This window comes from Ixodes scapularis, unplaced genomic scaffold (genome assembly GCF_016920785.2).
Source record: "Ixodes scapularis isolate PalLabHiFi unplaced genomic scaffold, ASM1692078v2 PGA_scaffold29__2_contigs__length_179583, whole genome shotgun sequence".
NCBI lineage: Eukaryota > Metazoa > Arthropoda > Arachnida > Ixodida > Ixodidae > Ixodes > Ixodes scapularis.
The window spans coordinates 114,435-140,678 of NW_024609856.1; the positions used below are offsets into that span (position 1 = coordinate 114,435).

A 26,244-nucleotide genomic window follows, 5' to 3' on the forward strand; every position below is an offset into this window, starting at 1 on the left:
ACCATCCAAGCATGACTTTATTCCGTGGTACAAAATAAAATTTCTGATTGAAGAACTTGCAACACATTACGCACAAATCTGTATAAAAGAAATTGTGACGGCTCTTGCCAAGACGTCCCCAACTGCGCGCTTGGTGCGCCACGAGACGTTGCGTGGTTTCTGCCTGATCGAATTAAAATATGATGCGCAAATATTTCTCGGGTATTAATTTTTTCTTCTAGTACCCCGACCTACTTATTGGGTAATAACATAAATGCGCGGAACCTGAAATATTGTTATAGGCCCCTTTAACCATGTTTACAAAGGTTTCCAAATTATTTTTGGTAAACGCGCTGATTTTTGTTTTTGTTTTTCTTTCAGTGGCATTTACAATATTGACTTGATTTGGTATTGCAATCTTATCTTTTTGTTCTTAGAAAAAGAAAATGCTATCTTTTTTATACACATTTATTTATATATATATAAATGTGTATAAAAACGATTGCATTTTCTTTTTCTAAGAACATTTATATATATATATATATATATATTGTAGCACACAGAACATATCTGGACAGCCAAGGTTTATTTCTTGGTGTTTCAACAGTTCTTGTGCTCATGCATTTGGAGTCTAGAAAGGCATTGCTTAGCTTTATGCAGAAGTTGTGATAGTTTGATTTTTTAATGGGTGTATCCGAAAAAATAATTGTACCTAACATATTAAAGTGGCGTCAATTACACGACTATGTTTTTGTTGTTGTTATATCTTGTAATAAAAGACTGAAATTAATTCGACACGTTACAAAATAGTGGTTCGTCGATTTGTAGAAAAAAAAGAGAAATAACTGACGAAAGGTGTAATGTTGAAAGCTTTTAACATACACAGGGTTTCTTTTGCTTAACATAATTCTTATAAAAAAACCATGAAAGACACTTTGTTGAGTGTGTGCGGGTGAGTTATGCGATCTTCATGTCAGCGATTCCTGTAGTTTCTCGTCTTTAGGCTAAAAGAAAAGCGGGAAAAGTTTTCATATGGACGTTTTACCGGGGATTTATGCTTTTAAGCAATACCTGAACTCTTTCTACTGCAAACAATTTTGCTATAAACACATATTAAATAAAATAAGTGAGAATGGTTCGCTAATATTTCGCTTGGTTCTTTTTAAGCGCTCTAACCAGTAATACAATGTTTTGCAGCCAGTGCGGTTCATCATTCATCGGGAATACGAGAATAAGACCGAAAACAACGACATTGCATTGATAAAGCTGGACACACCTTTTAACATTTCGGGAAGCCGTAGAATGATCGGCACAATTTGCCTTACTAGGAAGCCTGTGGACTACACGAAGACTATTGAGGTGGCTGGGTGGGGCTTGTTGCGTGAAGGTAAGAACGGCTATCATTATACCGAGGCAGTTGTAGCATCTCCTAGGGCTTGTGTATACAATACTCTAGAGGCTCCTTCAGCTAACGGATCCAAAGGCTTTACATAAATGCAGGGAACGCTATGGTGTTGAACGAGTTCTATTAAAGGGCAACTCCGGACAGTATTTTTAAATTTATAATTACGTTTGTTTTCAGATCAGGCAGTGTCTGAATATTTTTTTTTTCTTCTTGACATTGTTTGTAGTTTTATAAATTTCATGGATCAAAGTTTGGGTAGAGACGTGTGCGGCAGAGTCGAAACTATGTGCTAGAGAGAGATGACAAAACGCATATAAGCTGTAGGGTCGCGCCCTGACGCCACAATAGTACGCGTCGCCCAGTGTTGCTTGACTAAAAGGTAACCCGCTTGTCACATCCTATAATGGAGCTGGTCGCATTTTTAAAACCGGTTTCAATAAAATACGACACTTCACTTTGACTTAATAGTTCGGCTGTGATCATAGTGCCGCGCGCGCAGCTGGCCAAGTAGGCAGCGCGCGCGTGGCCTAACGGTTATCGCGCTTGCCTCCCACGCAGAAGGCCAGGGTTCGATTCCTGGCCGCGACTACACAATTTTGTTGACAGTGTAATTTGATGTTCTAGTGAATTCGAGAACCGTCTTGCTGATTCGAGGTTAGAATGTTCTACACACCGAATCAGCAAGACGGTTCTCGAATTCTCGACCGCAAGGCATTCTTTCTCAGTCGTGGAGTAATTTTTCTCTGCCTTGGACAGTGTCCGACTTGCCTAGGCGATGATTCGCTCGGTGCCTTCTTGTACTTGAACTAGTACCGCGCCAAGTCCTGCGTTACTTGCGTCAGTGTGAATCTCGGTGTCCGCATCCTGATCGAAATGTCCAAGAACCGGAGGCGTCTGGAGTCGTCGCTTCAGCTCGTCGAATGCTTGCTGCTGTTCCTCGGCCCATTCGAACCTCTCGGCGTCCTTCGTGAGGTTTGTGAGTGGTGCGGAAATCCTTGCGAAATCCCGAACAAAGCGACGATACTAGGCACTAAGTCCAAGGAACCTTCGCACGGCCTCCTTGTCTGTCGGCGCTGGAAATGACGCGACGGCGCGAGTCTTCTCTGGGTCGGTGAACACCGATGACATGGCACGACGTCAACGAGACGATCCGGAGCTGCGCGCCTTAATGGAGCACCTGGAAGGGCGCGTGAGTACCGTGCCCCGTGTTTTCTCACGAGCCCTGCCAACCTTCGCCATTCCACAAGGTGTACTCTACAAAGAGAACTTCGGGGACAACAACTCGACGTGGCTGCTTGTAATCCCGACCGACCTTCAAGTGGAGATCTTTCAAGCATGTCCCGACGACCCGACGTCCGGACACCTTGAATACAGCAGGACATTAGCCCTTATTCGTGAAAAGTATTACTGGCCCAAGCTCCCCAAAACCGTCCACCACTACACCCGATCCTGCCACGAGTGTCAGCGACGCAAGAAACCGCCGACAAAGCCGGCAGGTCTCCTGCAGCCAATTCCTCCGCCAACTGCACCGTTCCAGCAGATCGGAATGGATCTACTTGGTCCTTTTCCGCCGTCGACCCTGGGAAACCGTTGGATAATCGTCGCCACAGATTATCTCACGCGGTACGCAGAAAGGAAAGCCCTTCCTCCGGGGACTGCGGTTGAAGTCGCCAAGTTTTTTCTCGATTCCATTGTCCTCCGGCACGGCGCTCCCGAAGTTCTGATTACAGATCGCGGATCGTCGTTCATGGCACAGCTGACCCAAGAAATTCTCCGGCTCAGTCACACCAGCCACCGTCGTACCACCGCATACCACCCGCAGACCAACGGGCTGACGGAGCGACTCAACAAGACAATCGCCGACATGATCTCTATGTACGTCGACGTTGAGCACAAGACGTGGGACGAGGTGTTGCCCTACGTCACGTTCGCCTACAATACGGCGGTTCAAGAGAACACTGGATTCACACCTTTCCAGCTGGTACATGGTCGGAAGGTAAGGACCATGCTGGACGCAATGCTGCCCCATGAGCCATCTGACAATGAGAGCCACGACGCCCAGGCAGTTGCTCAACGCGCCAAAGAAGTCCGCCAGCTCGCCCGACTCATGCTTCAAGACCAGCAACGCGTCGACGCGGGCCGCTACAACCTTCGTCGCAGGGACGTTCACTTCCAGTCCGGAGACAGGGTGTGGGTGTGGACGCCCATCCGTCGCCGCGGCCTCAGTGAGAAACTGCTGAAACGGTACTTTGGACCATACAAGGTACTTCGTCGCCTCGGCGAGCTGAACTACGAGGTGATGCCCGACAGGACACGAACATCGTCACGCCGCCCACCACGACCTAAGGTCGTCCACGTCGTGCGACTGAAGCCGTACTACGCTCGATAGGACTGTGGGCCTTATGTGTTCCAAATGACCCTTTAGTTTACCGTTCTGTTTTATTTGCTTCGTTTTGTTTTTGGGTTGCATCGGGACGATGCACTTTTTAAAGTGGGGAGTAATGCCGCCCGCGCAGCTGGCCGAGTAGACAGCGCGCGCGTGGCCTAACGGTTATCGCGCTTGCCTCCCACTCAGAAGGCCAGGGTTCGATTCCTGGCCGCGACTACACATTTTTGTTGACAGTGTAATTTGATGTTCTAGTGAATTCGAGAACCGTCTTGCTGATTCGAGGTTAGAATGTTCTACACACCAAACCTTCTACGCCGAACGATCCAGAAACCCATGAGGTTACATAAGGGTTCCGCAAGGCGAGCGGAGTCAGTTTCGCCCCAGCGTTCGACTCTGATGTTATGCCGACTTCGACGCCCGCGACGCTCTCTTATTATCTTTTGTACCCTTTTATTTTTGGCACAAGTTCGCCACATTAAACGTTTATTTATTTCTGTTTATTTCTTGTTTATTGGTCACCACCCGTGACAATATTTTGTCACTGAAGCGATACCAGTTATTATGTGGTTTCATTTTCAACCAGAGTTTCCCTTTATTCAGCAAGCGGGGTCATTTTTTTCAGATGTGATTGTCTGGTCGAGTGAATCACATTGATTTGCTCCTCGTTTAAGTGTTATTTTTGTTTGCAAACCATGCAATACAAGCTTTGTAGAGGGTGTTCAGAAACACCGCTTAATTTCGTTCTCATAAAGGTGGCCATCGGGTGTCAAATTTTTTTAAAGGAACCCTGGGATCATAATTAAGAATCTACATTTTTTTGCGATTTCCACATCTCTTAATGTTCGGACAAGCCAGCGGGCACGGAGAGATTAACTAAATGATCAGTGCGTCATATTTTCACGGGACGACGCGCCAACCTCCTCCACCTACGGGGCGACCCGCGGTGCCGAAAGCGCGCGATATGTGGCAACGTCGTGACCTTTTTAGTCCGGGCCTTACTACTGGTCAGAGCCCTTAAAAGCTTTTGTTTTTTAGTCGAAATACAAAGTATAAGTGGCGCGAACCGTTTCAATTATTTATGAAAGTAGTTTTTGTTCAGTGTTTTAGATAAGAAAACAAACAAATGGTGTTTATAAAGTAAGGAAACAGGAAATGACCCGTCGACATACCCGCGACCAAGCGGTGGAAAAGGCGGCGCATACTAGAAAGGGATAGTGCGATCAGGCGGTGACGAGCTCCGAGCGTAGAAGGGTCCCGGATGTACGCGGCGGCGCGGTGGTCGTATGGGCTCGAGGGTCCGACCGGTTTCGAGCGTTCCGAGGACCTTCGGCGAGCAGTTTTGGCTTCCAGTTTTGTCTTTCGGCGGTTTGGCAGCGCGAAGTCGCTTCGGTTCTGAACTCATATATACCCCATTTTTGCTGTCGTTTCTGGCCAATGAAGTGCTATGCCTAATTAGTGTGTAGTCACGCAGCAAACACAATCGGAGCCGCCCTGGCCGCCCGCTTCATACATCCTATCCAGGACATGATTTATGGTGAATTCCACTCGTAGATCCGGAGCGCTTTCAAAAATCCGCGAGGGAGGCAAAATTCCGCTCCGTGGGACCCGCTCCGAATCGACGAGGGGAAGATAAACTTGCATTTTTGGAGCGACCTCCCCCACACCCCTCCCCACCGCTTCCCGGCTTCCCCCTTCGCCGTTTAAAATGGCCGCTGCTCGAACTTGACAAGCCCACCAACGCCTCAACCGACTGATCTTTCCGACGACCAGTGACGATTGTCACTGCTTAGCTGCAGAAAAAACACGCGACACAGGCCGGGCGAAATTATACATACCACGGCGCCCATGTCACAAATCACGAATGCGTCCGCGTTCGGTACCGTCGCATACCTTTCGGCCACCTCGAAGCGGCGGGGCACGGACAGCGATTGCCAGCGGTGGAGTTCAGATTTCTGGTACGGCTTTAATAAACACAGAGGTAAGAAACAATCACTTGCGCGGTCATTGCCTAGTCACTTCTTGCTTTATTTCACGTTAAAGCGCCGGCGGAATGCAGTGTAAAAAGGTAAACAATCATGGCTGCAGAATGAACAGGCCTAACCTTGCGTCTGCCTCCGGCTTTTCTGTCGTTCTTCCTCTCACAATCACAGATGTCAGCGCTTACGATTTACCACGCTCCACAGTCCTGGCTTTGTATCCCTGATGTACGCGAGGTACAAGCGTTCGAGCCGTCACAATCCCGCGTAGACAACCGACGCACCCACACAGTTCCAACTCGATGCCCCGACCGGCCCGCCAAGTCCTCTCCAACCTCGCCGCGCATGCGCGCTGCCAATTTAGACGGAAATCACGTGGGCCGCCCTGTCAATTTCCGGAGAGATCTGTCAACTCCCGCAGAGCAAGTTCGGCGAGGTTTGGGGCGCTCCGTGGAGCGGGCGGTGCCAGAGATCTACGAGCGGAAGATGACCAACTCGAGCCAGATCTACGAGCGGAATATGCGCGCTCCAAATGGAGCGCTTTTGGAGCGCTCGAGATCTGCGAGCGGAATTTACCATTAGTGGCACCCTCTTGAGCTGTCGACACGGAGTGCCGTAAGCGCTCACTGACCTCACTACCCCTCCTCTAGTTCACGGGCACTCAAGCCAGGACCAAGGACGTCACGAAGGAGGTCATTTTCTGCGTGTTTCTGTAATTTTATATTTGCCTATGACTTTAAAAATAAAGCGAAATTCGAGGAAAGAGAATATCTATGCAATACCTTATTAAACATTTTTTAGGATGCTTTGGAATACAATTGTGCACATATCATATTCCTGGCGATATGATGCTTGGATGTAAACACACGTACCATGTTTAGCTTTGAAAGAGCATGGGATTATCCAATATCCTATTAAATATACCTAGAAATAGAAACAGTCAGAGACGCAGCATTTTTTTATTTCTTTTTAAAGCATGTCAATGGGAATGTAAAAGCTGGTAAAAGCCAAAGTCAATGGGAATGTAAAAGCCAGTGGCGAACTCGTACACTACGTTTATTAAAACAACGGACCCATTACAAAATTTTTACCACTTTAACAAGAAAAAAGGTAGATTTTTTGTCTTCGTTTTTTTGTTGTTGTTTTTTTTATTTGTTTTGTCGTCTTGCATTCTTCCTAGAATCTACTCGGCGGTACCGCATTTGACAAGGCATATCAGCCAGCGTCGGGAGCTGTTGCCTGAGCAACAAACGCGAAATTTAAAGCGCTGCTAGGCGAAGGCTGGTACTGTGAACCACGACCAAGCCGGTCGGGCAATGAACTCGTTCGAAGTACGCAGTGCTACGACGACCCACAGACGCAACACAAATACTAGGCGGCCGTCCCTTCCGCTAATTGCGTACTCCTGTTGACTTAGTAGGTTACGCCCACCGTCAAAGTCATATCTTACCCTAACATGTTCCTTGAGGTTTCGATGTTGTGACGCACTGCGGCATATGTCTTGATGAAACCGAGGCTTCTAAAAACTCGCGTATGCCAGTGCAGAACCCGCCATGCCGCTTCTGCTACCAAAGACATTTGAGAGGCTCGTCTTATAGATTTTTTCTGTGTGCTCCTGCCCCCAAACACCTAAAAGGCGTATCCGGTATGGGCGACGAAAAAATTAATCCAACGTTTCAACCTGCAAATAGTAAAAAAATAAAAGGGGAGGCAAAACGAGAAAGTGTGACGGTTGCGCTTATATCCTGAATGCCTTTTATTGGCGTGGCAAAGGCAAAACAATGTTTTCGCCCATACTGGAAGTGACGTCAATTCAAGATGGCGGCGCACTTGCAGAAAAGGTCTCTATGGTTTGGGTGCCGACGTCTCTCGGGTGGTCCAGTTGACAGGTGGCCTTTTCTTCATGGCACACGCTCCTTCCGACATCATAAAGACGCTTAAATGTGGAGCGCAACAGTATTAACGAACCGAGAGCTGACCGAGGCGAGCAGACGGCAGGTTCAGCGAGCTATTAGGCCTACTGGATAACTGAAGCCGTGAGAAGGGAAAACAATTAGGAGCGTAATCTATGTGCGAAATATGTGTTGAACACATTATTTTCGCAATTAAAGCGATGTAAAATTTGTTTCCGCATATAATTGCCTTGTTGTTGTTCGCAATCTCGTAACATTTGTCGAGCGCCGCCGACGAGAGTACGCTTTACGAACTCAGTTTACCTGAAATGGCATTTTGGTTCAATGCCGTTCAAGTTGCCATATGGCAGTGCCTAAATGACATTTGCAATGAATGTCCTTCGGCGTAAATGCCATTTTAGCTGCCGTCTGACAGGGGTATAAGAGAGGGGGAGAACGAGATTCAATGCTTTCGCATTCACAACTCATTGGAAAGGCTTAGGTGTCCTCAGAATCGTTTTTGCTCTATGTGTGAAAGCGATTGTAATAATTGATTGTAAACATCTAGTGGCTGTTTAAATATTACTTTTGACATGTGTAAATTAAGTTCACGGGAACAATCATCCTCTCATTAATCTTTTAGTCACCGCAGCGCTCCCATTCCTTGAAACAGAAATCAACTTATTAATATTGTCACGGGTGGTGACCAAAGGAACACTAAATAAACAGAAAGAAAGAAACGTTTAATGTGGCGAACTTGTGCCAAAAACTAAAAGGGTACAAAGATAATAACAGAGCGTCGCGGGCGTCGAAGTCGGCGTAGCAGCACAGTCGAACGCTGGGGCGAAACTGACCGCGGCTCGCCACGCGGAGCCCCTTATGTACATGCGTGGTCTTCAGGAATAATCGGCGAAGAAACTTCGACGCGTGGAACATTCGGGCCTGGAACAAGCAACATGATTCTCGAATTCTCCAGAACACTAAATTAGAGGAATAAACAAAAGACATGTCGCTCCAGGATTCGAACCCTAGCTTTTCGCGTGGGAGGCAGGCGCGATAACCATTAGGCCACGCGCGCGCTGCCTACTTGGCGAGCGCGCGCGGCATTACTCCCACCTTTAAAAAGCGCATCGCCCCGATGCAGCACAAAACAAAAAGCAAACAAAAGAAAGGTAAACTAAAGAGTCATTTGGAATACGTAAGGTCCACTGTAATATCGGGCGTAGTACGGCTTCATGCGCACGACGTGGACGACTTCTGGTCGTGGAGGGCGGCGTGATGAAGTCCGTGTTCCATCGGGCATCACCTCGTAGTTCAGATCACCGAGTCGACGAAGAACTTTGTAGGGTCCGAAGTAGCGCTTTAGGAGTTTCTCACTGAGACCACGGCGGCGGATCGGTGTCCACACCCACACCCTGTCTCCGGGCTGGAAGTGGACGTCCCGACGACGAAGGTTGTAGCGGCCAGCGTCGACACGTTGTTGGGCTTGAATACGGTGTCTGGCGAGCTGGCGGACTTCTTCTGCCCGTTGGGCAACCACCTGGGCGTCGTCGCTTCCGTCGAGAGCCGGTTCGTGGGGTAACATCGCGTCCAGCATTGTCGTTACCCTGCGCCCATGCACCAGTTGAAAGGGTGTCACTCCGGTGGTCTCTTGTACGGCCGTGTTGTAGGCAAAGGTGACGTACGGCAGCACCTCGTCCCATGTCTTGTGCTCCACGTCGACGTACATGGAAATCATGTCGGCGATGGTCTTGTTGAGTCTTTCCGTGAGCCCGTTGGTCTGCGGGTGGTACGCCGTGGTGCGACGATGGCTGGTGTGGCTGAGACGCAGGATTTCTTGGGTCAGCTGTGCCATGAACGATGACCCTCGGTCTGTGATCAGGACTTCGGGGGCGCCATGCCGGAGGACGATGGACTCGATGAAAAACTTGGCGACTTCCACAGCAGTCCCTGAAGGGAGGGCTTTCGTTTCGGCGTACCGCGTGAGATAATCTGTGGCGACGATTATCCAGCGGTTTCCCGATGTTGACGGCGGAAAGGGGCCAAGTAGGTCCATTCCGATCTGCTGGAACGGTGCGGTCGGGGAAGCAATCGGCTGCAGGAGACCGGCCGGTTTCGTTGGCGGTTTCTTACGTCGCTGGCACTCGTGGCACGATCGGGTGTAGAGGTGGACGGCTTTGGGGAGCTTGGGCCAGTAATACTTTTCACGAATACGGGCCAGTGTTCGGCTGTAACCGAGGTGTCCCGACGTCGGGTCGTCGTGACATGCTTGAAAGATCTCCTCCCGAAGGTCGGTCGGGATTACCAGCAACCACGGTGTGCTGTTGTCGCCGAAGTTCTCTTTGTAGAGTACACCTTGTCGAATGGCGAAGGTCGGCAATACTCGTGAGAAGACACGTGGCACGGTACCCCCACCCCCTTCCAGGTGCTCGATTAATGCGCGCAGCTCAGGATCGTCCCGTTGACGTCGTGCCATGTCGTCGGCGTTTACAGCTCCTAGGAAGCTCTCGTCGTCATTGTCGTCGCTGCAGCCGGAAGGGGTTTCGACGGGGGCTCTGGACAAGCAGTCGGCGTCGCTGTGCTTCCGGCCGGACTTGTAGACCACTGTCATGTTAAACTCTTGTAGTCGGAGGCTCCATCGAGCAAGACGTCCTGACGGGTCCTTCAGGTTAGCAAGCCAGCAGAGCGAATGGTGGTCCGTGACTACACGGAACGGGCTCCCGTACAAGTACGGGCGGAACTTCGTGATTGCCCAGACGACCGCAAGGCATTCTTTTTCAGTCGTGGAGTAATTTCGCTCCGCCTTGGACAATGTCCGACTTGCGTAGGCGATGACTCGCTCGGTGCCTTCTTGAACTTGAACCAGTACCGCGCCAAGTCCTGCGTTACTTGCGTCCGTGTGAATCTCGGTTTCCGCATCCTGGTCGAAATGTCCAAGAACAGGAGGCGTCTGCAGTCGTCGCTTCAGCTCGTCGAATGCCTGCTGCTGCTCCTCGGCCCATTCGAACTTCTCGGCGTCCTTCGTGAGGTTTGTGAGCGGTGCGGAAATCCTTGCGAAATCTCGAACGAAGCGCCGATAGTAGGCACATAGCCCAAGGAACCTTCGCACGGCCTTCTTGTCTCTTGGCACTGGAAATGCTGCGACCGCGCGAGTCTTCTCTGGGTCTGGATGAATGCCTTCGTTACTAACCACGTGACCTAAGAACTCCAGTTCGTCATAGGCGAACCGGCACTTTGACGGCTTGAGAGTGAGCCCGGCGGTCTGTATGGCATGGAGAACCGTGCGGAGTCGTCGCAAGTGCTCGTCGAAGTCACCTGAAAATACTACGACGTCGTCCAGGTAGACGAGACAGCTCTGCCACTTCAGCCCTGCCAGTACGGTGTCCATGACACGCTGGAAAGTTGCTGGCGCCGTGCATAGTCCGAAGGGCATCACCTTGAACTCGTAGAGTCCATCCGGCGTGACGAAGGCTGTCTTCTCTCGGTCCCGTTCGTCGACCTCGATTTGCCAGTAGCCGCTCTTCAGGTCCATCGATGAAAAGTATCGAGAGTGGCGCAGCCGGTCTAGAGTGTCGTCGATGCGGGGCAGTGGGTAGACGTCTTTCTTCGTAACCGTGTTGAGCTGCCGGTAGTCCACGCAGAACCGAAGAGTTCCGTCCTTCTTCTTAACCAGCACGACTGGGGAGGCCCATGGACTGCTTGAAGGTTGGATTATGTCGTCATTCAGCATCTCTTGAACTTGCTGCTGGATCACCTCCCTTTCCTTCGCGGAGACTCTGTACGGTGATCGATGCACAGGGCGCGCGTCGTCCTCGGTAACGATGCGGTGCTTGGCAACCGCGGTCTGGCGCACCTTCGACGACGTCGCAAAGCAGTCGCGGTATTTGGCGAGGAGGTTAACCAGCTGACGTCGTTTAGGGTCCGGAAGCTTAGGGTCAATGTCGAGCTGCGCTGGCGACGTACTGTCTTGCTGGGACGGCGAGAATTCGTCAGTAATCGCGGTGATTTCGGCGGGGTTTCGGAGTTCCTCGACGTGGCCCACGGCTGCACCTTTCGTGAGGTGTTGCGTTTCGTTTCGGAAGTTCGTCACGAGGGCCACAGTCCGCCCATCCTGAAGTTCAGCTACTCCCCTTGCGACGCCTATGCCTCTTCCCAGGAGCAATTGGAGGTTTCCCTCGAGAAGAACTTCACCATAGGAAGCTTCATCGATCCCGACAAGTACGAAAACACTCGACCGCGGTGGTAGGTTTACGTGGTTTGCGAGGACTCGGACCGTGGGTGACGTCGCTTGGGGTTCCTCCGATGGTGGAGCAGGTTTTCGTAGCGTCAGCCGGTTTGTTCCGAGGTCGATGACAGCGCCATACTCGCAGAGAAAGTCCATTCTGAGGATAACGTCCCTCGAACAGTCTTGTAGAATGACGAACCTGACAGGGCACGTTTCACCGTGGATCTCGACGCGAGCAGTGCATCTCCCGACTGGTGTAATGAGATGTCCTCCGGCGGTTCGTATTTGGGGTCCTTCCCACGGCGTCATGACTTTTCGAAGGCGGCGGGAGAGCCTCCCACTCAAGACTGAGTAGTCTGCTCCGGTGTCCACGAGTGCCGATGCGTCGTGGCCGTCAATGACGACGTTTAGGTTGTTGGACACCGTTGCAGGGGCGTCGTAGCGATGCGTGGCGTCGGGGGAGTGGGAGCGCTCCGTCGTTCTTGGAGGCTCTTTACGTCGGTCGTCTTCGGCAACTCCACCTCCAGGGGTTGCCGCGCCTAGTTTCCCCGGCGAGGAGCGAGGGGTGACAGGCTTTCACGTCGGGGTCGGTGCATCGGCGAAGCTGGACGTCGCGGCGATGGCCACCGGAACTCTCGGCGGGACGCAGGCTCGGGGGACTGGGGTCGTCGCAGGTACTCGTCGATCTCCCGAGGGCGTTCACCATACCGAGGGCGCGGGTCGTTTGGGTGGAACCCGCGCAGCCCGAGTCGTCGGTATGGGCATCGGCGGTACACATGGTCGGGTTCCCCGCAGTGGTAGCAGAGCGGGCGTCGGTCGGCCGTTCGCCACACGTCGGTCTTCCTTGACGAGGGTTGCTCCGGGCGGACGTCCTGGACTTGCCCTTCCTGGCGTCGAGGATACTGTGGCATCGGAGGGTCTCGTCGGGGTGGCGCCGTGGCCTGGCGGTTAGCTTGCGGCGGTCGTCGGGCCATGGCGGCGTAGCTCAAAGTCGGCTCCTCTGGCGTCGTCATGGTGATCGGAACCTCAGGTTGGAAGGCCCGATGAACTTCATCTCGCACGACCTCGGCGAGCGACAGGGAGGACGGGCGATCCATAGCGGGGAGCATCTTGCGGATTTCTTCCCGGACGACTTCACGGATGATGTCACGGATGCCTGGGAGGTCGGTACCAAGGTTGTATCCGGATGTCGCCAGAGTAGTCACGCCAGGGTGTCGCTCGTAGTGCCTGGCGCGTGCTAGTAGGGCACGTTCCATATTCGTCGCCTCCGTGACGAACCCGTCCACAGTTGTCGGGGGATTGCGAATGAGACCTCCGAATATCTCGCTTTTCACACCCCTCATCAGGTGTCGCAGCTTCTTCTCCTCTGTAGCCTGAGGATCGGCGCGGGCGCTCAGGCGAAGAACATCCTCGACGAAGCCGGTGACGCTCTCGTTGGGGCCCTGGGTTCTGGTTCGCAGTAGGTCCTCGGCTCTCTCTCGGCGGTGGTGGTTGCTGAACGTAGCCTTTAGGTCGGTCTTGAACATGTCCCACGACGTCAAAGAGGACTCATGATTCTCGTACCAGTGCTTGGCGGTACCCTCAAGCGAAAAATAGACGTTGTTCAGGCGCTGCTCGTCGGTCCAGCAATTGTGGCGGGCAACGCGTTCATACTGGTCAATCCAGTCTTCGACATCTTCGTATTGCTCGCCGTGGAATGGAGCAGCCGTCCGCGGTACGACGGGCAGGTAAACGACGGCTGGAGCGGCCGGGGTCTCCGACTGGTTGGCCATCGTCGTCCTCCTTGTTTGCCTGGTCCTGGGTGGCAAGGGTCCTAACTCCGGGGGTAGGCCAAGGTTCCGGCGACTTAATCGGATCTCGATCTGGTCCTCGTTGGGTTCTTGGGGGCTTGTGTTCGGACTTGCACTCCGAGAACTCGGAGGGGAGCGCTGCACGGGCATGCGGTTACCCCGCACCTCCACCAAAATGTCACGGGTGGTGACCAAAGGAACACTAAATAAACAGAAAGAAAGAAACGTTTAATGTGGCGAACTTGTGCCAAAAACTAAAAGGGTACAAAGATAATAACAGAGCGTCGCGGGCGTCGAAGTCGGCGTAGCAGCACAGTCGAACGCTGGGGCGAAACTGACCGCGGCTCGCCACGCGGAGCCCCTTATGTACATGCGTGGTCTTCAGGAATAATCGGCGAAGAAACTTCGACGCGTGGAACATTCGGGCCTGGAACAAGCAACATGATTCTCGAATTCTCCAGAACACTAAATTAGAGGAATAAACAAAAGACATGTCGCTCCAGGATTCGAACCCTAGCTTTTCGCGTGGGAGGCAGGCGCGATAACCATTAGGCCACGCGCGCGCTGCCTACTTGGCGAGCGCGCGCGGCAATATCACATACCATTATTAGTTGGAAATATTATTTTGAAACCTTATTTGATAATCTTACATTGTAATATAAAATAGCTTTTGTTTTTTTCTAGGTTATTTATGTCAGGAGCAGAATACTAGATATGAGTGTCATTGTCTAAACGAAAACAAATCCACCTTATTTGGCAAATTGGTCTAAGGAACCCAAGAAAATATTTTTTTTTAAAAAGAAATGGTACCCAGAACATTATAAAATTTTCTAGTGTAGTGCAGTCGTATGAAAAATCTTGTATATTGTTGTATTACAAAAATGTGCTCGTTTGAACTTCGTTCTTTCTAACAAAACAGTGCGTGAAGTGCCTCCGATATAAATTTTTGTACAGGTGTAATACAGATATTCGACACCAGAGCATTCGCCATAATATTGGGGAGAGATTCCATTTAATTCAAACATTCATAACGAGTTTTTTTGTTGTTGTTGTTTTTTGTACCCAGGAATGAATAGTAAACTTCTATTAAATCGGATACTATCCGTAGTGGCAATACATCAAAAAGTTTATGCCACTTAGAAACCTGCGCAATTCACATGTCATCCTCATGAACTTTTAGCACAAGGATAGCGGTATATGATAGAATGGAGTGGCAGCATGCAAATGGTTTAAAACGCAATGTTTTTGTGTTATGGCCATTTTTGTATATTAAATACATGGACTTTTATGGGAGCAGTGCCGTAACCCGCTAAGCTATGGCGCGAGCATAGAATGGCAAAATTTTTCTCAGGATGATTTCGGTAACTCCGTTCCAATAATACACTGCATAAAAAAAAAAAACGTTTTTTGACCGGCAGAAATTTTAGACTTTTTGAAAATCTAGGGTAATCGTAAAAGTTACAGTTACATTTTTTAGTAACGGAAAATTACGTTTTTTTTCTTTAAAGGGACACTGACAGGGTATTTATGCTCACCGAGGTTTTTAGTTGTACGTGTCATATGGGAGCTCAACTACCCAGAACAGAATTCGCGGCTCAAAATTCGGTTTCTTTCCGCCCGAAAACCGCCGATCAAGAACTGGCCGGTTCTAGTCTCGCTCACTCTCTTTTTCGAGGTCACGGGCCGTTTTCTAAGGTATCGATGCGACCACCAAATTTAATCAAAGTCGTGGGTCACTGAAGGCACACACTCAATATTAAAAATAGAAAAAATTATGAAACCCATTTTTTGTGGCTTCTAAAAGGCTGTAAATACGTTGATTGAAAAAAAAGTTCCACAGACAACCGGAAGCATTCTGTGCGTTCGTCGTTTCGCGTATCGTGGGACTCGCGGGGACGGCGATGGCAGCGGACGACGGGCGTGGGGCCTCTATTTCAGAACTGTCGTTCGCGGTACCGGCGAATTCTGTCTACCTTTAAAAGAGAAATTTGGGACTGATCAAAAGAATTGGTATTCATCCCGTACGACACGCCCGGTCACCAAGCCGATTTGCACGAAGACATCGCCGAGCCATCGCTCCCTTCTCGTGGCTGAAGACATCGCTCGCGCAAACGTCAAGCACGACGTGTCTACTTCGAGTTGAATATGCACGCGTACGATTTCTTTACTAGGTGCGAATGTCCCCAAAGCGTGGTGCTTCACGACTTCGACTCGGGAGTGCTTTTGCTAGAGAAAAATCGACAGCAAACTGTCCAACTTACAGTTTACCGGCTTAATTATTACAAAGGAAAGAGATCCACCAGAAAAGAGATCCCCCAGTAGCGCAGTGGGAAAGACGTCCGGTTTACACGCGGTAGGACCGGGTTCGATCCCCCGTGAAACTTTATTTATTTTTTTTTCAAACATTTCCCGATGTTTACGTATCTTTTTTCTTTTTTTACAATCCTCACTGAAGAAACAAACAAAAAATAATAAACAAATGTTGCGGACGATACTTCGCTGAATTAAATGGTATGTGATTTCCTTTTTGACACCTGCGAACTGAATGTAATCACTTTCCACAAAATGCACGGAGCATATAAATCAGGTAGCGTCCGCTTTCCGAGGTGCCCGTATATGTTCTACAGGAATTGCAGCCAGCCAATGGTCCCGATCCCGTTGATCTTTCGGAAACTCTGTCGCACAATGCCACTTTTTTTCGGACGCAGGACATGTGAGCCAGCCCTTCACGCAACATCTTGGGTGTATTCTTTTCGGAGCCAATCATGGAAATTCACCACGGGCACTCGCTACTCATCTCCGACTCCTCAATGTACAAAACAACTCATCTTAGAGTAGAGAACAACGAGCGTAACAAACATAACTGCAAAAGAATCGCCCGGCGAGCAGTTCCCGCACGCCGCATCGCACGCCGCATGTCGTGTCGTCTGCTACGGAGAAGAGAAAAAAAAAAAAAACGCACGGTCGGGTGTAGCCACGTGACTTCCGCCACTCACTCTCTTCTCTCCACTTCTCCGACCTCCGTCGCGTTTCGGTTTCGGTTTCGAGCAGTTGCGTCTTTCGGCTTTATTAAAAAAATACGCTACTCTGTTGCAAAATATTAATTGAGTAGTCCTCCGACACCATAATGAAGCCCCTGGCAAAAAATGAAAAAAAAATGTTTGGGGGTGTCAGTGTCCCTTTAAGTAATCAAGTAATATAGCTGATGACTTTTCGACCAAGCCCAAGAGTGATTGCAAATGGAATAGGTTACTTTATTCTAGAAATCTGTACGAAGATTGCGATATATAAACTGCACATCAAGCCCCTCCCAGCCCTTTTTTTTTTTTTTCATGTCATTTTAGGTGGGAGACTACCAGACTTTTTGCGGACTGTCGTCGTTCCTGTGCAGCCTGACAGCAAGTGCTTCGTCCCTGGTGTATTCTTGACTCCTTTCACCACGTTTTGCGCTGGTGTGCCCGGACGAGACTCCTGCACGGTAGGCTGGTTTCTAGCTGTAATCAAGTACCGCCGTTAATTGCTATGCGTAGCCACGACCAGCTTACTAAATGAGAGGCGTGTCTTGTAATGTTCACGTTTCTTGCCTGGTGATTTCTTTTTGGGTGATCCCTAAGGCTAATGCTTCTATCTGATCGCCTACAAAAACATAAAGCCACACACCGCATTTCTTATACTCTCAGTAGCTATAGTACATATTGTATTTAAAAAAAAGCGTTAAGAGAATGTCACATTTAACGCTACCTACAAAAAGGAAAAATGAGAGAGTCAGTACGTAAATAGTGAACGGGATACATTGCAGGTCGAGTAAACAGAGGAAATAATTATAATTATTTGAATGTTGCGGTTCACTATTGAGGGTACTATCTCACTATACTTCGTTTCAGCTGAAGTCCAGACACAGCCTACGCTACGAGTTAACAGAGCAAATTCAGCGGCGTCAAAAGCGCGAGTCACTGGGCCTTTTTTGTTTATAAATAAAGGACGGCAACCAACAAAATATTTATGAATAGAGACCCTGCGTTACGAGGCCTACGCGGCTCTTTTTTAGGGGTCACTGTAAAATGGCCGTCCAGAAACAATAGTTTTTTTTTTTTTTTTTTTTTTTCTTTTTAATCTTTTTATCAGCGATGTGGCGGTGGTCGTTGACGGAGGCTTGCGGCCTGAAAATCCATCGAGACGGAAGATCCAACGAATCGAAAGATCCAATTGGTCACGTGACAGGCGAGACGGAATATCCATCGAGACAAAATGGCCAATTGAGAACGAATGTCTAACGTGTCCGAATGTCCAACGACACGGAAGGCCCAACCAGGCTTGAATGTCCACCGTGACTGAATATCTCAGTAGAAAAACCCAGAGACAAGGGTTTTTCTGGGTTTTTCTGCTATGATACGTCACCAGCTCACCTGAGTCTGTACTCTGGTTTCTTTATAACTGAATATCCATCGAGAGGGAAGATCCAACCAGGTCTGAATGTCCACTGAGGCTGGATATCCAATGTGCCATGTTTATTTAATTCCTGTAATTTATAGAGCATACTGCTCCCAAATAAATATTGATAATCTAGGACCTTTTCTTTTTTTATTGCACGTTTTTGTATGTGAAAGGGCTTGCTGGAATGCTCCAAATTATATTTAACAATGCAAAGATCACATCCGATGCTTGATCTCCAAAAACAGAATAATTTTTTTTTTTTTTTTTTTTTTTGGGGGGGGGGGGGGGGTATATTACGAAGGAATGGAATACGATGCCACGGGAAATTGTTTGTGCCACAAATGCGGAAAAGAATTTTTAATATTTGTTCGCCCTCTGCGATAATGCCTGATACAGGCGCCGGAGGCTCAAGATAAATAAATAAAAAATAGTAGAAATAACAAAAGAAACCAAATTCAACACCGAAGAGTCTTCCACGCAGCGAAGCATTGGGAACTTCCTAAACATTGTTCAACACGGAGTCTAGAAAACAAAAGCGACTAAACGCTCCAAAACCAAAAAGTAGGCGTACAACAAAGAGGTCTTCGAAACTTTATCTTCAACACATACATGTCCCATGCCACCTCCTTCCCTGTTTTGGACCAAAGTTTTTTTTTTTTTTTTCTAATCTAGTGACCTCAAATCAATTGCCAGGTTAAAAAGGTTCAACATTTCTAAAACTCGAGACGGAAGGCACAAAAAGGGGACAAACACAAGACGTCTGGTGTTATGTTTGTTTCCTCTTTGTAGCCTCCGCCTTGGGTTTTAGTAATGTTTAACCAGCTCGCCTGCCCTATTACGTTATCTTAGGAAGATTCGGCCTTGTTCTTGGTTCGATATGACAATGGTACGTGAGTAGATTCAAATTTTGGACTGCATACAAACTACACCATCCACTTACAAACAATACTCGTTCCGGGTCGACATTGCACCTGGCTATATAAAGGACTGCAATTTCACTACCTCCCTCTGTCAGAACCCTGAGTTTCGTCTTCTCCAAACAGCTGAAACGCAAATACGGTGAGTTTTGTTTTTATCGGTCGATTATTTATGTTTATGTACCGCGACATCGAAGTACTATAATTGCATCTAAAATGTAGTAGTTATTACGCGTATGTACTTTGAGCTATATACAAATAATCACTGTTGGCCATTTATGCGGAAAAATAAGATTTTGGAATTTGAAACTTTAAAGGCACATGAGAGGCTCAAGTGTCTCAAGTGCAATTCGAAGTTTCAAGCCCAACTCGTCTGATTGTATGTGTCGCGTTTTTATTACAGGTTGCAGCGTACTCGCTGAGTCAACGAAATGAATCCTGGGCACCTGGGTGTCTCAGCGTTTGTGCCTTCTCATAAGTGCTCAAGCAAGCCAGTCATACAGTACAAAAGCCGTCGCTGGCCCAACGCGGTTCTTGAATTTTGGTTCAAGAGTGCCAATCCAAAAAAATCCTAGCGTCGAGTACTATCGATGCATCAAATGCTTTCATCTCAGCAAGCCCACGGTGGCCGGGGAAAAATGCCCAGTAGCGCACCTCACGCTTAGCAACGGAGTTATGGCGTCCGATCCTGATAATCCCATGACTCCGCACAGCTGCAGCCCAGACAAGGACTCCGATGCGACGGCAGTGCTTGCAAAGCGATTCATGTACGAAGTCTGTACGGATATACGCAGCAGCCGCAAGAGACGCCGTGAGGCATTTGACGAAGTGGTGACGTCCGTCCAGGGAAGGTTTCGTGAGTACGGAGATGAAGTCTTGGACGGGGATACAAGCCAGCATGAACAGTGCATATGGATTCGCGTCCAAGAGACGAGCCCTCTCAGGTAATCGCCACCACAACAGACTAAGGGGCAACGAATTGGACGCTATTCTCCCGGAGCTTCGCGTCACCAACGACTCCAAAGAGTTCTTGTAACTGGAAGTCAAGACGGAAGGGAGACGGCTCCATCTTTTTTATGCTGAAAAAGACCAGGAAGGGCTTCTCAATATGGAACTCATTCTGGGGGGACGGCAAGTTTAAATATAGCCCGAGGGAGTTTCATGGTCCAGGGAAATTCTACGCTCTGCATCCCATTGTTAAAGGGAAAGCGCATCCCATCGTTTATGCTCTGATGCAGTCATGCGGCGCTCAGGCCTACGAAGTTGTTTTCGGCACCTTCAAGACTTCACTTGAGACCAAGTTCCGAGGAGTCGGTGGCCTCTTAATCTTCACCAGGTGGCACTTCGATTACGTGTCCGCAGCTATCCAGGCTGTGATGAACGTCTCCAAGACCACCGCCGGCTTTTCGAGGGTACGAAAATGTCTGTAGTATTGTTTTAGTGTAAGTCAACAACTTAAGTATGGCGTTTTTTTCTATGAAAGATAAATGAAGCCAAAAGTGGCAAAGTACTACATCTAAGATTCAGTTATGCGCCTGTTTCAACTGTGACCACACATATATGGGCTCCAATAGATGTTTTCACTCGTTTTACTCCCAGGTACGTGGCTGCGCATTTCACCTTGCGAAAGCCTTTAATACCAAGCGCGACGAAATGGGGCTCAGGGCTTTTTGCCGTGACAACCCTGAAGTGAACAAATGGTTCGTCATAATTCGTCACCTGCCTTTCGTTCCGGACCTGCTGTTTTCAAAACACCTTCTTGCAACGAAACCAAATCAACCCCAGCTAAACGTCACTCGTCTGGATCAGTTTGTTCGGTACTTCAGGAACTTTGGCTATCCCATAGCATTTTCAAAGACATTTAGGGACAGTTTGGAAATCGGGGTCCAAGGACGACGAACGCGGTTTTGGGGGTGGCACAACAGCCTGCATAGTCGCCTTTCAAGTCACCATCCCGACCTGGCTGAATTTATTCAGTTCCTTCAGGTTGCGCAGCATGCCGCGCAAAATCGAATTCAAGCTCTTCTGTTTAACCCGCTCGCTGTGGCAAGACCCATATCAAGCTCCGACTCGGCAAGAAACGAGAGGCTCCACGCAGAAATGGACGCGTTTGCCTCATTCATCAGCGGAAATGTTGCCACCTACCAGGATGCCTGGAATTACGTGGACAGAATCGCGAGCATAGGTGTGCTCTCAGCGACTACTTAACAGTTTTTCAGTAGTCATTTAGTGACGCATGATGCGAATAAATGTGTCATGTTTTCCGCTGACCAAGTTGTCCTCTTTTGAAGACGTCGAGAAAGGTGTCGAAAGCGCAAACCTTCTCCGTAACGTATTTGTCTAAACAGTTTCTCTGGTGTGAACCAATCACTGATTGTTGTATGTGATTACATTTTATTCTTGAAGCCTAGTTATTGCCATAGCCTTTTTGTTTTGCCACAAAATCTATTAATAAAGCAATAACCTAGTTACAACATGCTTTAAAAATAAATATTGGGGCTTTTTGCAGTTAAGGCTCCGCCAAAGTTCTAAGTATTTTTGTCGTCATATTTTTCAGAAGTTCTAGATGTTTCGCGAAATTAGCGAACGTAAACATTAGCGAAAGTAACCGAAAGATTTAAAAAAATGACAAATCTTTTTGATCCTGCTGACACGTTACGACGGTGGTAGACTTCTCAATGAGGTTTAATGGTCACGTTTGATTGAAAGCGCAACAACGGCGGTACTCTACATCAGAGCAAGAACACCCCTCAGATCTTTTGGTTCCTAGTCCTCCAAATCGAATCGTCTTCCCCGCCCTGTCACGGGACATTAAATGTTATCGCCTCCTCCCCCTCTGGGGCGGCCAATCAATCATTATAAAGTCTATCGGAGTCACGGGATGTCCACCGTCCAATTGTCCGACTGGGGGCCGCCCAACACGCTCATTAGTACGGATTATATTTGCAACGGACACGGGGTTACACGCCCGTAACTACTGCAGTACAAACGGCCGGAGCTCTCGGCGCCACGCCAAGCCCATTCACGAAAACTTGTTTTACAACTTCGTAGTTTCGCTTTGCGCCATATATTCCGTTCACCCCAAACTCGAGACTGCGGTGGAAGCTACGTCCTATGCCTCCCTTTCGCCACGGTCATCACGCTCCCGCTCACACTAACGCAGAGAGCCGGGTCAGGTGATAAGAGGGAGGCGGCTGATTGGTCCGGCAGGCACGCAGCTCCCACTGCCGTCTCAACCAAGCGTCCAGCCAAGGTGCCTCGGCAAAGGCCGAAAAGGGTTGGCAGAGGAGGCACCGGGTAACAACGACGAACGAACTCCTCCGGCGACCGCAAAAAGCAGACCCCAGCGGAAGGAAGTTATGTACCCACGAAACGCGCGTAAGCCGGCGAAGGCCACACGCATCCCTCTGCACAACGAACAATGGCCAGAGGTTCCTTCAAATAGGACGGCCCACATAAGAATAAACAAGTTAAATACAAGCACAATTATTCATAAGCCGTTAGGCAATTCAAAATTGTGTCGATCTTAACAGCCAAGTTTAATCAACCTGAATCCGCCTGAGCAATCCGCATTCTTTTTAAGAATTTTGAAGATCTGCCAGCTCAAAATACGTAAAAATGCGAAACGCATGGCTCAAATCAGGTATCTGTTTGGTTACGTGGCGGGCGAGACGAATGTCCATCGAAAAATAATGTCCAGCTGAGACGGAATGTCCAACGGGGTGGTTCTCATTTGAACCCGTTCGCATTTCTACCTTCTCGTTTCTACCTTCTCATTTCAACACCGCGCAAAACAATTTTCGCGTTTCTCCCTTTCTCATTTAAACCGTTCTCAAAGCAAACTTTTGGGTTTTGACCCTTCTCAAAACGACTTTTCTCATTTTAACCTTTCTCATTTCAAATTTTCTCAAAACATACTTTCTGGTTTTGACCATTGTCAGAAAGACTTTTCTCATTTTAACCTCCCTCATTTCGAACCCAAATTAGTCCAACATCATGATCTCGCAATCTTTCTGCGGTATTTATGGCGAATTCGAGTAATTAATTGCCTTCGAGCCCTTGCCTGTGGCACCGGCGACCAAAAACGCGCCAGCGGCGCATCACGTCTCCACCCGATTGCAAAGCACAATGAACTGGCGTTTTTATTTGACTGGGTCGCGAGTGAGCTCTGTTAACTTCTTCTTCGATCATCCTATGGTACCATGAGCACGCTGCATACGCCAACAACATAAATTACGACTCTTTGAGATGTGTGTAAACACAAGTGGCTTCACAAAACTTTTCAAAATATTGGCATTACCACAGTCCGTACAGCTGACAGAATATTAAAATATAAAATCAATGAAAGGGCAGATGTATAAATCAGTGTGGTGCTGCCCGCACGCGCGTCAAATTTCAATAAACTTCATTTGGATTTTGGATTAACTGTTGCCACGGATGCTTGCCAGCGTCGCTTTCCGTATTCTGTTTACTGTTAGTAGAGAGTTTTTGTAGATCGTTCCCATGACTCCGATAACGATACCCGATACTCCGCCACCGCCTCCCTTGCGCATGCATAGTATCGTTATCGGGGTTATCGGGGGTATCGGAACGATCTACTAAAACTCTCTAGTACCTTTTTTGGAATCCTCAGTCTCCTCATTGCACCCACCCTCCTTGAAATTGTAATGCGTGTTCAAGTTTCAAACTCCATCACTATGCATGCTTTTTTTTTAAGCGGTGTAATACCTTGTTATTACAGAGTTGTAAAATAAAGTGATGTATGATGCAGCCCGTGTTTCAGAGCAAACATACCTTGCTCAGGCTGGGTAAATTCTTCCAAAAATGTTGACTTTCTTTGAAACATAAATTATCTTTCTCTTCGTTGTTTTTGCTATCTTGTCTCAGAGCACAAAAGGGTGCCTGTCTCGATGGCTTCGTTTGCCACTTGAACCCGCTATTTGCCGCCTCAGCGAGCATTGTTTCGTTTGGTTCCCTATCCTAATTCGGATGTCACGATACCGGATACAGTCTGGCAGACAAGCTGCCCGACCTCTTGGAGCTCGGGAAAACTTCTGCTGGTAAATTGCCGGTACACGCCTGAGAGGCGCAACCCGAAAAGCTTGCACCCGCCAGCCTTTGACCACGGGAACGCCCTTGCCGAAGATATGGGAAAACTTTTTTTTTTTCAGGAAAAATGACCATCCGAATTGGCCATTACAAGCAATTACACACGACTAGCACAACGATCCATCCGCTCCAAACGAAGACATCTTAACGACATACAGCGACAGAAGAGAAATGAAGTACCGAATCTGCGCTAGCACTTTTGAAACCACGTCACCATGTGACCACGTAGCTACGTCAAACAAACTCGGGGTGGCACGCAGGCATAAGGAAAATTGTTTCATGTGCTATGCAAGAGGATGTGCCGCTTCGCTTCATCTTCAACCCTCATCCTCAACTGTTTTTCCTTCTTTCTATACCTCACTACGGTGTTCAAATGACAACACGTTCAAACGAGAAAGGGTCGAAACGCGAAAGGTTAAAACGCGAAGGGTGTTTTGTGAATGGGTTCAGACGAGAAGGGTTCAAATGAGAATGGGTTCAAATGAGACGGGTATAAATAAGAAAGGGTCGAAACGCGAAAGGTTAAAACGAGAAGGGCATTTTCCAAATGGGTTCAAACGAGAAGGGTTCAAATAAGAATGGGTTGTTTCGAGATACACCCGAGACAGAATATCCAATTCAGACTGAATGTCCAACGAGTCTGAATGTCCAACGAGACGAAAGATCCAACCAGGCCTGGATGTCCAACGTGTATGAATATCCAACGAGCCATTTCGTCTCGGTGGACATTTTGACTCTTTGGACATTTTGACTTGGTGGACGTTTTCACCCCATGGACATTTTGACCTGTTGAACATCTTGTATCGTTAGCCGAGATTCTAACATTGTATAATGCTGAGACGGACGTCTTTAAATTGTGGAGTCGTAAGACGTCATGTTTGAAACAGCCACTTTATAACATCCGTAGGATTAGAATGGCTCGAGTCCCGGGAGCACAGCACGCGCACCCCGATTGCGTGCCTGAGTAGTCCTCTTCTTCTTCACTCTAGCGGGCCGCTACAAGATATTGGGAATACTTACACGCTCCCCGGGTTTCCCCTAAAACGGTAGTAATGTGATGACTTGGGGAAATGTGGCAAACCTTTTTTGGAAAAAACAAAATATTTTTAGTCGCAAAAACAAACACAAGAATCAACTAATATACGTTGTGGACGTTGAAAGTTCGCTAAAATGTAAACCTAGCGGTTGAAAAAAGAAGTCAAATTCCAGATTAATGCTCTGGTTAAAAGGTAGGGGATAATTTTTTTTGTTTTTTTAATTAACAAATGGGCCCCTTACCGGTGACGGACGCTACTCATCATCAAGTATTTGCGGGCTCTCTTGACCACCATTTTAGCACTAAAAGTTTCTAAACATTGCCTGAAATGAATCAGAGTAGGCTATGTTCTGAAAACTTGGATTCCTTACTCCAGCCGCTGGACTTATATATTGGTGGGGTAGATGCCCACCACGATATCTAGCTTATTTTTTCGACTCTTAAAACAGGGTTTTCTTCCTTAACACCCTGTAAATCAGGCGACACTAAGGCAATATAAATAAAAGGGATGAATGACGGCAGCAAATGCAAAAGTAGATTTTGTAATTAGGATAAGGTGATCGAAGAAAAGATGAAATAGCGCTACTTTGGATTATCTACTGAAAATGAAAAACGCAAAAAGGCACAAAAAAGTTGTGTTTTATATGTTCTTTTTTGTCTGCGTCTTTTCGCATTTTTTACTCGCAATCTCTACAATTTTGTCTATATTGAGCCAATTTTAATGTTTAAAAACCAAAGGGCGTGCTTCCTGTCCAGGTTTATGAAGTCTACATGCAAACGTTTGTTGCTGAAGCGTTGTAAATGGGACTCAAGAAGAAAGTACTCATTGCACGTGCATTCGTCATTACCTTATATTAGTCGTATATAGGCACCGCATACTTTGTTCACTGCCATCCGAGCTTCCTTCCCTTGATAAAAGGGACATATGACTGTACCAGAGTCAGAATTGGCCACTGGTGACATTAGTCAGAAGGGACACCGTGCGCAAAACAGGTCAAAAGTTGTCGTGCCGAGAAGCCCCTTTTGTGTTAAACGGGGTCGCCGGCCGATCGGACGCAGTGTCCCCGACAGTGGGGCGAAATGCTTGGAACA

At 48.2% G+C, this 26,244-nt stretch overlaps 1 protein-coding gene across 1 annotated transcript in view; it reads left to right on the forward strand.

Moving 5' to 3' along the window:
- The window catches only part of LOC115325931, a gene marked incomplete at its 3' end in the record, with an annotated part of 123,514 nt that overhangs the window by 87,658 nt on the left and 9,612 nt on the right, over positions 1–26,244 (forward strand). The window contains exon 5 of the mRNA XM_042291207.1: positions 1,177–1,366. Coding sequence (XP_042147141.1) covers positions 1,177–1,366 — 190 coding nt within the window. The remainder of the gene's footprint in view (positions 1–1,176; positions 1,367–26,244) is intronic.